The sequence below is a fragment of the Babylonia areolata genome, chromosome 7, assembly GCF_041734735.1.
Source record: "Babylonia areolata isolate BAREFJ2019XMU chromosome 7, ASM4173473v1, whole genome shotgun sequence".
Lineage (NCBI taxonomy): Eukaryota > Metazoa > Mollusca > Gastropoda > Neogastropoda > Buccinidae > Babylonia > Babylonia areolata.
The window spans coordinates 19,040,037-19,055,969 of NC_134882.1; the positions used below are offsets into that span (position 1 = coordinate 19,040,037).

The 15,933-nt window shown below is 47.2% G+C and overlaps 1 protein-coding gene across 1 annotated transcript; it reads right to left on the reverse strand.

The window, feature by feature from the left end:
- Positions 1–2,894: 2,894 nt before the first annotated feature.
- LOC143284179 (cytochrome b-c1 complex subunit 8-like) lies at positions 2,895–12,821 on the reverse strand. The gene is made up of 3 exons (XM_076590846.1): positions 12,765–12,821; positions 10,998–11,160; positions 2,895–3,159 (listed from the first exon to the last, which is right to left on the reverse strand). Exons 2-3 carry the CDS (start codon positions 11,149–11,151, stop codon positions 3,065–3,067), a joined length of 249 nt encoding a protein of 82 aa, XP_076446961.1. The 5' UTR covers positions 11,152–11,160; positions 12,765–12,821; the 3' UTR covers positions 2,895–3,064.
- Between the last annotated feature and the right edge of the window lie 3,112 nt (positions 12,822–15,933).

The following is a 15,933-nucleotide window of genomic DNA, read 5'->3' on the forward strand; positions in this document are numbered from 1 at the left end:
TTTGGTCGTATTTTAAATAATTTGTTATCTATTTGTTCATTCCATTCTTTCTGCCAGAGATCTTTAGTATACCGATGAACTTTGGGTTTAAAATCAGTAAAAGGAATATAAAACTTACATTGTTTCTCTCTAACAGCACTCTTAGCCAGATTATCTGCTATTTCGTTCCCTTGAATGCCCACATGACCGGGCACCCAAACCAGAATGATTACAAAACCATTTCTTTTAAGATGGGTAAACAAACTGAAGAATTCTCGAAGTTTGGGATGATCAATATTACGATGAGCTATTGCCTCCAGAGAAGAAAGCGAGTCAGAAAAAACAACAAATTTACGATTAGATGATTGCAATATAGCATTTAAAGCTAGATTTAAAGCAGTTAGCTCTGCAGTAAACACAGAACTGTCTGACAGAATATGTTTCGTGAGTCTTTGGGAGGGAGAAGTCGGACAAAAAGCAGAAGCAGCCACTCCCTCCTCAGATTTTGAGCCATCCGTAAAAATTTTCTGATATAATGGATATTTCTGGCAGAGTTCGGAAAACAACTTTTTATAGACCAGTGAACTGGTACAGTCTTTCTTGAAGATGGTGAGATCAAATAAGATTTCAGGAGTTTCAAAAGTCCATGGAGGTTCCTCAGGAATTTTAAATTCAGTATCTATTAATGTAGGATCAATTTGGGCTTCTTGAATGTATTGAAGCATTCGGATTCCCAATGGAGGTGTACACTTTGGGTTGTTATCAAATCTGGATTTAAACTTTGGTTTATAAATACTGTTGTGAGCTGGGTTTTCTACTTCAGAAACTAATTTAAGGTAGTAGTTCATAGAAAGTTTCAGTCTACGATTTGAAAGAGATGGCTCTCCAGCTTCTGCATATAAACTATGTACCGGTGTAGTACGGAAAGCTCCCAGAGTCGGAGTCCCTGATGATGAACAGGGTCCAGCATCTTTAGGTAGGAAGGTCTTGCTGAACCATAGACAACACAACCATAATCAAGTTTAGAACGGACAAGTGCTCTATAGAGGTGCAAAAGGGTTTTCTTATCTGCACCCCACTCCGTATGTGCAACAATTCTTATAATATTTAGAGCTTTTTGGCATGAAATTTTTTAATGTTTTAGATGACTAAGGAAGTTCAATTTCTGATCAAAAATAACCCCGAGGAATTTCACCTCTTTAACAGCTGGAATTTTTGATTTCCCTAGATGAATCTCAGGATCTGGAAAAAAATGGCGGTAATTGTGAAAATGGATAGATTGTGTTTTGCCAGTTGAGAAAGTGAAACCATTTTCTTCTGCCCAATTTTGGATCTTGTCAACACAGAGCTGAAGCCGGCGTTGAATGCCAGGGTAGAAACTCCCACTTGCATATAAAGCAAAATCATCAACAAAGAGAGAGGAGTCATTGTCATTGTTTACAGAGTTAACTATATTATTTATTTTGATACTAAAAAGAGCAGGTGACAGAATGCTCCCTTGTGGAACGCCCATTTCCTGTTCATGAAGATTTGAGAGAGTAGAACCTACTCGAACTTGAAAAGTACGGTCTTCTAAGAATTTGTCTATAAATTGAGGAAGGTGGCCTCGAAAACCCATTTCATGAAGATCATGAAGTATTCCCTTTTTCCAGGTGGTGTCATATGCTTTCTCCAGATCAAAAAACATAGCTACCACATTCTAACGTAATAAAATTATTCAAAATGAAATGATTACAAGATTCATTGGACAGGTTTGAGTGAGAGATAACACCATTGTGGCATTAGAGAAATACATATATAAGCATGAAAACACAGCCAAATTCATAAACTAAAAAAAAAGAAGTCTGCATGAATAAACAAGGGTTCTACCATTGACTGTCAAACTAACAAACTCATCATTCAGTAGTCATTATGTCCCTTTGCTTTTCCTGGTCACCACTTGTACCTTTTTCCCTACCACTACGCAGTTGTCTCATACATGGGAGCACCACTAATTACCTGGCAACCAATTCTCTCCATTTCTCCCCGTTTATATTTCTATCTGGGTGACACTCAGTCTCAGGCTTGTCCATTCTGGGATATTGTCCTCCCATCTCTTTTTCTGTCTGCCATTCCCACCCATACTTGTATATAGGCCACTTTAAAATTATTAATGACACTAAATATATATATGTGTGTGTGTGTATGAGTGTGTGTGTGTACACACTATTCATCTGTCAAGATGTTCTGGAGGATGGATACAACTTACACAATGAATTACTTCCCTTGCACTGTGAAAAAAATGCAATGAGCCTGGTGGGTTGGAATCGGTACTGTTCCAGGAACTGCAATGTCTGCATCTTATCAAGACATGGCGCAATCATCTCCTGTCACTTTTATCCTTCTCCACCTAGTAAGGTACCCATTCACACCTGGGTGGAGTGAAGAAAGTCTGAGCAAAATGCCATTCCGAAAGAATGAACACGAAGCTGAAAGTGGGCATCAAAACCTGATCACTGGTGAACACCGGATCAGAAGTCAAATGCCCAAACAACTCTGCCACAGGGTCCCTGTGGAGGTTCCATTGTCAGATCAGGTGTTGACTTTCTGGCCAAAAAGGCTGGGGAACAGATATCAGCATACAAATTCTCTCATGTGCTGCTAATTCTGCTCTCAACAGAACTGTTGACAGGCCTGTATATAATTATTTTAAAGAGCTTGAGTCCGAAAATCATATCAAGATGATGAACAATAACGAAAGTGAAGATGGCCAGATCAGCATGACAAAAGGACGCCTCACAGTGTCTCAACCATTTCAAGATTCATGTATAACATATGTAAGTGCAAGCTCACACACACACACACACACACACACACACATATCAACATGCATGCACACAAACATGCACACACAAAAATACACAAACTATTCACAATTCAAAATCAATATTTTATTTTACATCCTTCTTACACTAACAGAACTCACTTTCTCATTCATGAAAGGATGGGGAAAAAAATATAACTTGAGGACGCACCAACTGGTCAACATTATCATGGTCACATAAAAAAAAACAAAAAAAACTGCAGTCCTTAGCTAAGCTATGCATTATGATTCAGCGACTTCAGCGCGCGCTGCCTTCCTCTGCAGACGAGCATGCTCCTTCTTGCCCCAGTCATACACCAGGTAGCTCAAAAAGATAGCTGTAACATACAGTGAAAAACAGACTTTAAGCAGCTGAAACACAAAATGCTTGCTGCAACATACAGTAAAAGAAAAACAGACTATCAGCAGCTAAAACACAAAAATATAACCATAACATACAATAACAGAATCATAACTTAAAAATGACTGGCAGTTGGTTACCACAGGCAATGACATATCCAGATGCAAATGAATCGAACCCTTGCATTCATTTACTGAGATGGTAGATTTCTGAAGCAACATGTGCAGCATGCACTTAGCACATGTTAAAGAACCCAACATCATGGCAATATTCTGAAGAAAAATCCACTTTGAAAGATAAATACACATGCAGACAGAAAAAAGGAAGAAAAGAAATGGGTGGTGATGCACTTTGGCGACAAGCTCTCCCTTTGGAGAGGAGCCCAACTTTCACACAGAGAAATCTGTTGTGGAAAAAAAGTAATACAAAAAGTAACTTTTGCTCAGAAAATGTCAGTGGCTCACAACTTCAAGCCCTTTCTGCGAAACACTTTCAGTCAATTCAGTTCAGTTCATTTGCTCAAGAAAGTGCCACTGCTTTCAGAGAAATATATATATATATGTGTGTGTGTGTGTGTGTGTGTGTGTGTGTGTGTGTGTGTGTGTGTGTGTGTGTGTGTAGCATATATATATATATATATATATATATATATATATATATGCTACACATCTGCTAAGCGGATGCCTAACTATCAGCACTATCAGCATGACCCAAGCTTAGTCAGGCCATCAGCCTGTCAGTTTGCATACAGTTAAATACAACAAAAGGTACAGAGCAAAATATAAATCTTCAGGTGTTGTGACAAGAAGATTTTTACTGTTGTAATTGCCCACACACACTCAGAAAAGGCTTGTATATATGCGAAGCAAGCAAAGTTGGCAATTGGAAAATTTGTATGTAAGTAATACCATTCACTCTCACTAACAGCAGTGTACCACATTAGCAACATCTATCAATCTATGAATAACATGCAGTTCACTGTAAAAGATTCCTTCATTGTCAACAAGTACTGTTATCATCCTGATCTAAAAACTGTTGAGAAATCTGACAAAAATATTGCACTTTGGATTCTGATATAAAGGAGGAGTTTGTATTATACTCCATGTTTGGTGTTAAATATACTTACCATGTCAAACTGATGCAAACTAGGCCTATTGGTTTGCTCTGCTTGGCCAAATTTCGCGCGGCTAACGGTGAAAAGACGGGCCCACCCGCTCTCAGCCAATCAAACGCCTCTAAAAACTATAAGCGCTTAATCATTCCGTGGCCATGAACAAAAATGCCCCATGAGAACCACGGCGGAGACACGGGGACGGACGGGCGGGCATTCGAGTTTGACATGGTAAGTATATTTAACACCAAACATGGAGTATAATACAAACTCCTCCTTTTGGTGTCATATACTGTACCATGTCAAACTGATGCAGAATTTAAAGCAAATGGAGGAGGGCAACGCCTACTGGTTCATATGGGGAGCCCTTGTAACTGAGACGGCAGTGTTAGCCGCGACAAAGGAAATCCCCTTGGAACCGTCAGCCCTGGTCATACGGAAATTCCTGAGGTAGAAGTTGATGAAGGGATTCTCAGACCACCAGAAGGCTGCCTCCAAGACATGCTGCGTTGGCACTGAGTGCTGGAAAGCAGCCGAAGTAGCTATGGCCCGCACTTCGTGTGCTCTGGGATGAAGACAGCTGATATCCCTGTGTGCATGAGAGTAGGCTCTACGAATGACTTGGGAAACCTGGCGGGAAATGGTGCCTGCAGCGATGTCTTTCTTGTAATTCTCATTGAGGGAGATGAGCAGACACCTCTGAGAAGAACGCCTATGGCGAGACCTATCCCAATAATATTTGAGACACCGAACAGGACAGGTGCCTATCCTCATCTTGGGCAAGAATATCAGACAAAGGTCTGACTCTCAGAGAGGGGGAAGGAACCTCAGGGTCTTGGTTCTTAGCCAGAAACTCTGGAAGGAAACGAATAGTGATGGAACCATCTCTGTGGAAGGCCAGATCTTGTGGCATTCCACTAAGCCCATGCAGCTCACTTCTATGACTGCCTGTGGCCAGCCACAGAAGGAAAGTGGTCTTGAGGGTGAGGATGTCAAAAGGAATAGTCCCCAATGGTAGGAAGGGCTGTTTTCGAATGAAATCCAGCACCAGGAACAAGTCCCAGAGGGGCACTCTTCTGGGGTCTCTAGCTTCCTTCAGAGGGGCACCCCTAGCCACCTCTCTGAGCAGGCAATCCGCTTCCAAGGCGGAACCACCTAGCTGTTTGCAATGTGGTACAGAAGGCAGACCTGTACCCTCGCCCAGAACTAGCAGACAGGATGAACCGAGGAGCAGAGAGCCAGAAAGTTGGCCAGCTGCATGCTCGTAAGGTTCGTAGGGGTAATGCCCTGAGCTGTACACCACCGCAACCATTTCTTCCAGCGAAAGTCATACAAAGTCTCCGTTCCCTGCCTCCTTGCTCTGGTGACTATGGAGAGGAGGTCAGAGGAGGCACACCCCTGGGTCAGCACAGCCGACACAGAGGCCGACCGAGGGGTCGAGGACTTCAATGGTGATGCTGACAGTTCCAACCGCACAGCAGCCATGCGTGCTGGTGGAGCAGTTGAGGATTGGAATGCGGAGTGCCTGAGCGAGGCTGCCTCAGCAGATGAGATTTGGTTTCAAGTTCCAGGGGTGGGAACATGTGTCAGGGACTGAAGGTCCGGAAACCAGGTCTGGACTGGCCATTTCGGCGCAATGCGGATCAGCTGCGGGTGTTCCAATCTGTCTTTCCGTATCACCTTGGACAGAATTGGAAAGGGAGGAAACGCGGAGGCAATCAGACTGCTCCAATCTAGAGAGAGAGCATCCACTGCCCACGCTTCTGGGTCGGCAACCGAAGAGACGGAAGTGGGAAGTCTCTTGTTGAACAAGGTCCACCATCGGCCGAAACCACTGTTCCCACACCCCCTGAAGGCTGTCCTTGTCCAGGGTGCACTCTGTGCGTATGACACTCTTGGACCTGCTAAGAGCATCTGCCAAGAAGTTGGTTTTTCCTGCTCAGCGTCTCGCTGAAAGTGCAATGCCCTTGCTGTGGCACCAACGGAGGAGAGCCTCAGTCCGCATGGAGAGGTCTGCCGAGTGCGCTCCCCCCATTTGTTCACATAACATGCGACCGTCGTCTTGTCCGTGAACAAGCGGATGGTCTTGGCAGTGGCCTCCCCCATGAAGTGCAGGAGAGTCCTGCGAACTGCCTCCAGTTCCAGAACATTGATGTGGCACAGGCGCTCCTCCGGGGACCAAGTCCCTGCTGCATAGAGTGAGTCCATGTGGGCTCCCCAGCCCAGGGAGGAGGCGTCTGTGAAGAGTGCCACCTGAAGAGTAGGTGGGGCTAAGGGCACCCCCTGTGTCCGAAGGGGGGTGATTAACCACTCTGATGTCACCTCGAGGAACCACTCGCCCAGACATATCTGGGTATCCCATGGCTGAGTGCTCTGGGACTGGCGTAACCTCAGTGCCCTCTGGAGAGGGCGCTTGAGAACCCTGTCCAGGGGAATGAGAGGTGCCGTGGACTCCATCATGCCCAAGAGGGAAGAAAGTGTCCATGCTGTATCTTGGGAGGAGTGGCGCCAGTGGCTGAGGAGGCCTGCCAGACGGTCCCAGTGATCTGGCGCCAGAGAGACTATCATAGACCGCGTGTCGAATCTCATCCCTAAGAAGTCGAAGGACTAACGTGGGGACAGATCGCATATCTGCTGGACCATGAGGAAGCCCCGTTGGGAGCAAAGGTCTAGAAGTCTGGCCGTATGACTCAGGCACAGCGCCTGCGACTGGGCCAGGATAAGCAAGTCGTCCAGGTACACACAGAGACAAATGGATTCCGAGCGGACGATGGACACCAATTCCCGCAGCACCTTGGTAGACAGGAAAGGGGCAAGGGACAGACCAAATGGGAGGGCCGGGAACTGGAACCCCTTGTCCCTCCACACGAACCTCAGGTACCGACGGGATGCCGAATGGATGAGTATATGAAAATAAGCATCTTCCAGATCGATAGAGGTAGGCCAATCACCTTGTTGGATGGTCTCCCGAATCTGTGCCTGTGTGTCCCTCTTGAATTTGATTTTGGGGAGGAATTTGTTGAGGGGGGACAAGTCCAAAACTGGTCTCCACCCTCCCGAGACCTTTGGAATCACCAACAACCAGCCGTAAAAACCGGGGCCCGGGTCCGAGAGTCGAGATATAGCCCCATGAGGAGTGGGTGCGATATCTCTTTTTCTAGGACGCTCTCCTGCTCCGTCGAGCTGGGCACCTAAGGAGGAGGAGTGGATCTTAGAGGGGGGAGGTCCTCCACCCAAGACAGCATGTACCCAGACTCTAGCACCGACATAATCCCGTCGTTGAGTCCCAGAGCACACCACTGATGTGCATGCCGGGACAAGTTTCCTACTTGGAGGGGCTGAACGACTGGTGGTGCTGAATCGGGGCCCAGTCATTGGGGGTGCTGCCTTCTGGCCTTGGGCATGGCCAGTCGGCTTGGACGGACATAAGGTGGTTTATTCCTCTGACCCTGATTCAGCACACGCTGCCTTGACAGGCGGCTTGGTATATGGAGGGGCCCTGGTGGCCGGTCTCTTCAATGGCATAGAACCCTGGAGCCCATGAGAGGTGTGGGCCAAATATGAGGCCACCTCCCTGTTTGTCCCTGCCCTGTGGCTGACAAAATGGGGCGGGAACTGGCCGAAGAGGGAGTGCTGCTGTGCTGGGATGGACCGCAGGGCAGCCCTCTCCTCCACAGGAATGTTAGAGAGGCTGAAAATGGCATCACGCCGCGCTAGCACAGTACTGAAGTGAAGGCTGGTAGCTGTGTCTGCAGCTGCCGTGAGACCAGATGCTACCCTATTGCCAAAAGCGTGTAACCTCTGGTCGGTGAAGAGGGCCGGCGGGACTGAGGAAGGAGACCCCTTGTCCTGATTAACCGGACACTGTTCCCCCAGGTCATTGGCCCTGTGAAGGAACGTGTCGAAGGTGTACGCCGTGGAAACCTCGAGGGGGCAGCGGCGGGCCAATTTGTCCCACTTTGCTAACGTTTTAAAGTATAGGTTAGCTGAAGTGGGGAAGGTGGTGCGCTGTGAGACCAACATCCTGTCCTGTGCGGAGGGCTCTGCTCCGCTGTAGGCAGGGTGGTCCTGTGTGTACCAGGACCACACCCCTCCCTTGGAGGAATCTTAAAGAAACTTTCCCGGGGAAAAGGCGCCCGGGGCAGAGAGGGACTCCCTGCCTGGAGGAGGGATGGAAGCAGCACCCCTGACAGTGCGGGCTGGCTTATTAAGCCATACCTGCACCATTTCTGGCACTCTGAGTTGCCTTGTGGTTCTGGAGTTAGAGTCACATGGCGTAAGGAGGGTCAAGGGTAACAAAGTAGCCTGAGGGACTGATTCGGCATACGTGACCCTATTGGGGAGGGTCAGTTGGAGCTCGGCAAAGTCCGAGTTTGGTTCAGGCTGGTCCCTAGGGAGGCATGGACTCAATCTGTCCCCCCTGGGATGTGGGCGAAGAGTGTTCATCTGCTTGTTCGTCCTCATCCGAAGACAGGGGCTCCCACTCTTGTTCGCAGTCCATCCCCTGCTGGGTGCCATCCCAAGTGGATGTACCCACTGGGGCGTCCTGTGAGCTGTGGTCAGCCCAGCGGGATGAGCTGGGACGATCCCGAGCCGGGACCATGGCCACCACTGTTATGTCCTTGACACCTGAAGCGGGTGGGGAGCGTGTGGACCGTAGGTCCAACCATGCTTGGGATGGTGGGTGCCACACCTTTTCAGAGAGGGCGCCCCTGGATGCAAGAGTGACCCACGAGTGCTGTGTGGGGACAAACACCCACTCATCTCACTGTAGGACCGAGGGCTGGGCAGGTGGGGACTGCCGGCTTCGCCGGGCCGAGTAGGGCCCTTGAGCAGCCGTCGGTCCTGACAAGGAGGCCGTTGTGACCGTGGAGGTCACCTGTGGGTTGACAGAGGCCCGATTTGTGGACAGAGTGGCAATATTGGTCGAGGAGCTCGACCTGACCGACAAGAAGTCGATCCCACTTGTCGGGGCTGTGTGTGTCACCCTGTGAGATGTGCTGGGTTGGGTCCGGTGGGGAGCGGACAAGGGGCTGGCCCTTGGTGCTCCCGGCAACCCAGTGTGCACCCTAGGTGCACCCCAGTACGGGTAGAATGGGGGTAACCACCCGTGGGCACCAGCCATACTGTGACCCGAACCCCAAGGGTCACTGGTGCGTTGACCTCCATGAAGGGAACAACCTGGCCAAGTCGGAGGGAGGTCAGGTCCGACTTGGGTGTCAGTCCCGCCCGAAGACGAGCGGGCTGACTGCCCGGAACCGCCTGACACGCACGGGCCTCCCCCAGCAGGGGAGACCGGCCGGATAGCGGGAAGACCTGCAGAGCAGGTTGCCACGCGCCCCGAATCCCCTCCCGTGGGGAGACTGGGGTGGCTTGGTCCGGGGTGGGCAAAGTAGAGATCCCCCCCCGGAACCAAATTTTTCTCCCCCCCCAAAAGGAGGTGGGGGAGGGGGGTCGACAGAGAAGGGAGGAGGGGGAACAACAATGGGGCACGTGAGGGCCGTCTCCGAGTGGGGACCCGGGTAATGGCCGGGCGCGGCCTCCCCTTGGGAGTCCGCGCCTAGCTGCGAGTCCCCACAGCACGGAGATGACTTGCCATTCACCCTTCTCCCTGCCTCGCGCTGGGACACCTCGGGAGGCGACGCTCGTACCTCTTTCCCCCCGGTCCCCTTCATGACCGTTTTACTGGTACGAACGTCGCCTCCGCGATCAGCGTCTAACGACGCATCGCCGCGGTCCGTATCGGGAGGAATCATGAGCTCCGGGCCTGGGAGAGTCTCTTACCGAGTCTCAATCCCAGCATCATGATTCCCTGCCTTCGTGGTATGGCACACGAGGCATGGAACCCGCGCTTAGGCACCCAGCGAAAATCCGACCCCCAACAGAGAAAGGAAAGACAGGATCGACTTAGAGGCAGAAAAAATCGAACGAATCGAGGGTGCCGAGTCGAATCGAGTACACAGAATGTAAGAATACAATAAACACAAGCCGCATGCAACAAAATAAGGCCAAAAGGATACGCTGAACAGCCGAAAAAAGCGTAAGACGAGACAGAGCGTAAACCTGACAAGATGGCGTGGAGAGCCTTGGCCAAAGGAATGATTAAGCGCTTATAGTTTTTAGAGGCGTTTGATTGGCTGAGAGCGGGTGGGCCCGTCTTTTCACCGTTAGCCGCGCGAAATTTGGCCAAGCAGAGCAAACCAATAGGCCTAGTTTGCATCAGTTTGACATGGTACAGTATATGACACCAAATATATTCTTTATGTCTATCAGTAATAGCTGTAGTGCTTTCAGGATCAGTGTATCACTCACGCCAATTTTTTTCCAGCTAGTACCACAAGGTTTACACCCCTGCATTACCTTGTCTGCACATAACACTGTTTTGCTTATCATCAAACTTGGGCTTTTTTTTTAACACACATAATGACATATTTAAAACCCATGAAAAAATAAGCTGTACTTAAAGACTAGGTCAACAGGAAAATTACAAAAAATAGACAAACTGCAACAAAATTAATAACTTTCAATTTGACAATGGTATAATTACAACAGAAAAAAGATAATATGGAACACATTTATATACATAGGCCTACGCATAAGCACTCATATTGTGAATGTAATACACAAATGATATTTGCTAAAAAGTTGTAATTTTATAATCATATGAGACAAACAACTCAGCTTCTGACACAAACTGTACTCACGTGGCACAACTCTGAACACCTGACCAGCGAATCGCCTGACAAGGTTTGGCACCCCTTTGGAGATTGCACCAGCAAATGCCCTCTGCTCAAAAGGTGAAAGGCTGTATGTGATGATATTACGGACCTTGGTCAACTTTCCGAAATGACGACCCATGGTGACAAACTGGAAGAAAAAGACAAATTTTGTCAGGTATAAATAATCATACCACCCCCCAAACCACCCCCCACACCCCCACACAGTCTAACAACACACACACACACGCATTGACACACACACAAAGGCACCCCCCCCTCCTCTCCCACACACACACACACACACACACACACACACACACACGTGACATGCACTCACACATGAAAATTATTGTCTGTTTTCTTTAGTTTCAAAAATTTCATGGACCTGAGCAAACAACCATGCTGCTTTAGGATGTCAACAAACCCTTCCATTACAGCCACGGTAACAGCAGAATTAGCAGTGTTAGTATTTTGCCTGGTGCTACATGGCATTCCCATCATTTGGCATCAGACACAAAATGTTTTGTTCCAGTGTGATGTTGGTGATTATTGTAACTTACTAACACTGCTAACTTAGTAACAGTAGTGATATTTTAATTTTGATTCTTACACGCCGTTCAAACTAAGTCATCAAATTTAACTTTAAGAAGTTCTCCTTCTTCCATTTGATGCCCAGGATCAACACGTTAATCATTATCTTGACTTGACTTGACTTGACTATTAGATGGTTGAGGCCCCGTCAAGGGCCTGTTCGTCGTCCGAGATCTATTTACTTATGTGCATGCGATGTGCGGGCAATGGCAAGTACAAACTACAAAGGTGGTGGTTAACACTGGCAGGCAGGAACATACACTGAAGGTAGCTCAGTCCAGTAGCTGTCCAGGCGGCTTTTAAAAGAGTCAACAGATGGTGCCGTCACCACAGAGTCTGGTAAACCATTCCAGGTGTTAACAACTCTTTCAGAGAAGTAGTTTGCTCTGATATTAAGACGGCACTGGTGTTTCTCTAATTTCAAAGCACTGTCTCTGAGATCACAAGTTGACGCCAGTTGGAAGCTAGGCCGAGAGACTGAGTAAAACCCATTCAAGTATTTGTATACCTCAATAATATCTTCACGGAGCCTCCTGTGTTCCAAGCATGGTAATTTTAGTTCAGGCAGTCTCTCCTGATAGGGTTTCTTTCAGGCGTGATAGCAGTTCTGTTGCTCTGCGCTGAACATCCTCAATGTCACTGCATAGTGACATATGCAAAGGCTGCCACACACAGTGCCCATATTCAAGTAATGGGCGCACTAAACTCTTGTACAGTTGGACAAATATTTTCTCACTGAGGTGGTCAAACAATCTAATCACACCCACTATCCTAATAGTATTAGCCTTCGCTGTGGACTGGGCTACCTGTTCCCTGAAAGCCAGCTTTGAGTTATCTACTGTTTATTTTCGAATCATCATTCTATGGTCCACATTTACAAAACTATTCATCTTCTTCTTTTTCTCAATGAAATAAGTTCCAGAAAGCGATCGTTTTTCTTCGGTTGGTCATTGTTTCTGATTTCGTGCTTGTCTACACTGGTCTAAGGTCAGGCTATTTCCATTATTTTAAACCCGATACACACGTACACACAATCAACGATCGAAAGTGAAAGTTTAGGATGAGCAGATGCATGTGCTTTGTACCCCAATTCAATTGTTTTGTCAAATCAAACAGTGAACGATTTAAAAACAATTTCAATGAAAAAGTTAGGTTACATACTGTCTGTCTGCTCCGCTCTTTCGTCCTTGGGTATGTGACCCCTAACCGTGCGACATAGTTTCGAATTTGCGATTTCTGAAACGTGTAACGCGTATTAACACTAGTCTTTAAGCATTGGTAATGACAAACATAACATGGTTGTGAATTTTTACATATAAAATGATACAAAAATCCTTACTGACCAGTGCCTTTACAAGACTAAAAAGCCGACTTTAATTGAAACAAAAAACATAAATACTGAAATTTAACAAAATCCACAAAAACCTAGCGAAGGTGAAGAAAAATGCCAGAATGTCTAAACACACACACACACACACACACACACACACACACACACACACACACACACACACAAGCGCGCGCGCACACACTCACACACACACCGTGACACACACAAACACACACACACACACACACACACACACACACACACACACGGTCAGGCATCTGCTTGGCAGATGTGGTGCAGCGTATATAGATTTGTCCGAACGCAGTGACGCCTCCTTGAGCTACTGAAACTGAAACTGAAACACACACACACACACACACACACACACACACACACACACACCGTCACACACCGTCACACACACACACACACACACACACACACACACACACACACGACACACACACTCAGTGGCACTCACCACTGGCGCGCGCGCGCACACACACACACACACACACACACACACACACACACACACACACACACACACACACACACACACACACACACACACATGTGGCAAGACCTCATTTTGGTCTAATCAAATATGTGAATTCATGTATCATTTTATTTTACAGTTTTATGGTTGTTCAGAACCGTTTACCAAAATGGGAATTATCACACTAAGTTCACTTTTAGGCCTACTTGATATTCTCCGTACAGTAGCGCTGCCCTTTTCTAAGAATGAATTAGTTTCCTAAAGCAACTGCAATGGAACAAGCTGACCCGGTAAAATTGTTCCTAGAATTGACCGTCTTCACTTGTGCCACCGTACGTACATGTGTTGGAAAAGTCAGGAGCATCATTGCTACCACTCTTGTATCTCGTGTGCCATTTCACAACGCTGTTGAGAGGAGTCTGTGTTGGTGTCCATGCATACGAATTCAGCAGTACATGTTCAGCCTCACTATAATCCCCGCCTTGCCCTTGCGTTCCCTTTACACTTAGCTTACTTCCCTTTACCTTCTTGGCCCCTTCCACTACCGTACCAGTCATTTGGCAAGACTGTAACAGTTGAACATTGCCGTGGTTGTATTTTCATGTCCTTCCTTCTTCTTCATGAACATAGAACCCACGTACTCAACGTGTACCCCAACTGTCTGTCACACGTCACAGACACACACACACACACACACACACACACACACACACACCGGCACAGGGGCATCAGTGTTTTCACGCAGTGCGGTGAAATCTTTGATCGACCGCGGATGAACCAATTAACTGACCACATAAAGATAAATAAACAGATGAATAAATCTAAAAAGAAAATTAATGGGCTTTGTCTATTGAAAACTGGTGGATCCAATCAAACTTATTATTGATTGGGTTTGTTAAATTTAAATTAGTATTTTTTCTGAGGCCCGGATTAAGGCCTACTTTCATTTGGGATTTAATTCACGGGGATATGAAGTTCTCCATCAGCCAGCCCCAGGGAAACCCTACGTTGAGCCCAACATCACAGTCAACGGTCAGAGACTCAATGCGGTGGAGCAGTTCACATACCTTGGCAGCACACTGTCACGAAATGCGACCATCGACGATGAAGTGAACGTCAGGATTGCAAGAGCAAGCGCAACTTTTGGCAGACTCAGTGCAAATGTCTGGAACAGAAGAGGCATTAGTCTTGAGACCAAGCTAAAGGTCTACAGAGCAGTAGTTCTCCCCACACTACTGTACGCCTGCGAAACTTGGATAGTGTACCAACGACATGCCAAGAAGCTGAACCACTTCCACACAACATGCCTCAGGAAGCTACTGAACATCAAGTGGCAAGACAGGACCCCAGACACAGAGGTGCTCGCAAAAGCCACCCTTCCCAGCATCTTCACCATCCTGATGCAGTCCCAGCTTCGCTGGGCTGGACACGTGGCGCGCATGCCAGACCATCGGCTGCCCAAAAGGCTCTTCTATGGCGAGCTGCAACAAGGGAAGAGATCACACGGAGGTCAGAAGAAGCGCTTCAGAGATACTCTGAAAGTCTCTCTTAAAGCGTTTGATATCAACCCTGACTCCTGGGAGGAATCTGCAGTGGACCGTGACAAATGGCGCGCTGCTGTGCACAAAGGCGCCAAGTTGTGCGAGGCCAACAGGACTGCAGCAGCTGTTCAGAAGAGGCAGGCCAGAAAGTCACGGGCAAACAAGCTCCCTGACAATGATATGCCTGTCTTTGTCTGCCCCAACTGTCAGCGAACATTTCGTGCGCAGATTGGACTATTCAGCCATCTGCGCATTCACAGATAGATTCATGAGCATCCTCCCCCCCACCCCACCACCACCCTCCCCCCATCCCCCAGCTGGATGACAACGATGGTCATCATCGATCTCGATGGACACACCACCACCACCAATTCACGGGGAAGGAAGGGCCAGTGTGATGGAAATGTTTTCTGTATTATCATTTTTGGAGTTGATAAATTAGTGAGGTCTGACTGACCTTTATAACCACTGTCACCATCCTGACTCAGATCTCAATAATGGGGTCGTCTGCTATGGCAGTTTATTATCACAAAGGGAGTAAACGGCTGATACAGTCGTCTAGATCTTGAGATCATACCATGAGCAGTGTCAAATTTTGTTATTGGTTTTTTTGTTGTTGTTTTTTTCGTTTGTTTGTTTTTGTTTGTTGGTTGGTTTTGTTTTGTTTTTGTTTGTTTGTTGTTGTTGTTGTTTTGGTTTTTTTTGTTTTGTTTTTTTTGGGGGGGTTGTTTTTTGTTGTTGTTGTTTTTTGTTTGGTTGGTTGGTTGTTGTTGTTTTTAACAGCAGTCCAAAGTGATACACCAGCCAAAACTGGTCATAAGCCGGTTTGAGGATTCTGTTGCATATTACGTAAGTAGAGGTGATTCTTGGTGTAACACTGCAGTGACCGTTTGGTTGCGTCAAACCCATCGTTCTAAAAAATAGATGGATAGCTCAATGGCCAGGAACGCTGAAGCTGAC

Coding starts and splice junctions, on each gene's coding strand:
- LOC143284179 (XM_076590846.1), bottom strand. CDS start 11,151: ATGGGTCGTCATTTCGGAAAGTTGACCAAGGTCCGTAATATCATCACA. Junction 3,160..10,997: donor GGTGTTCAGAGTTGTGCCAC/GTGAGTACAGTT, acceptor TGTATGTTACAG/CTATCTTTTTGAGCTACCTG.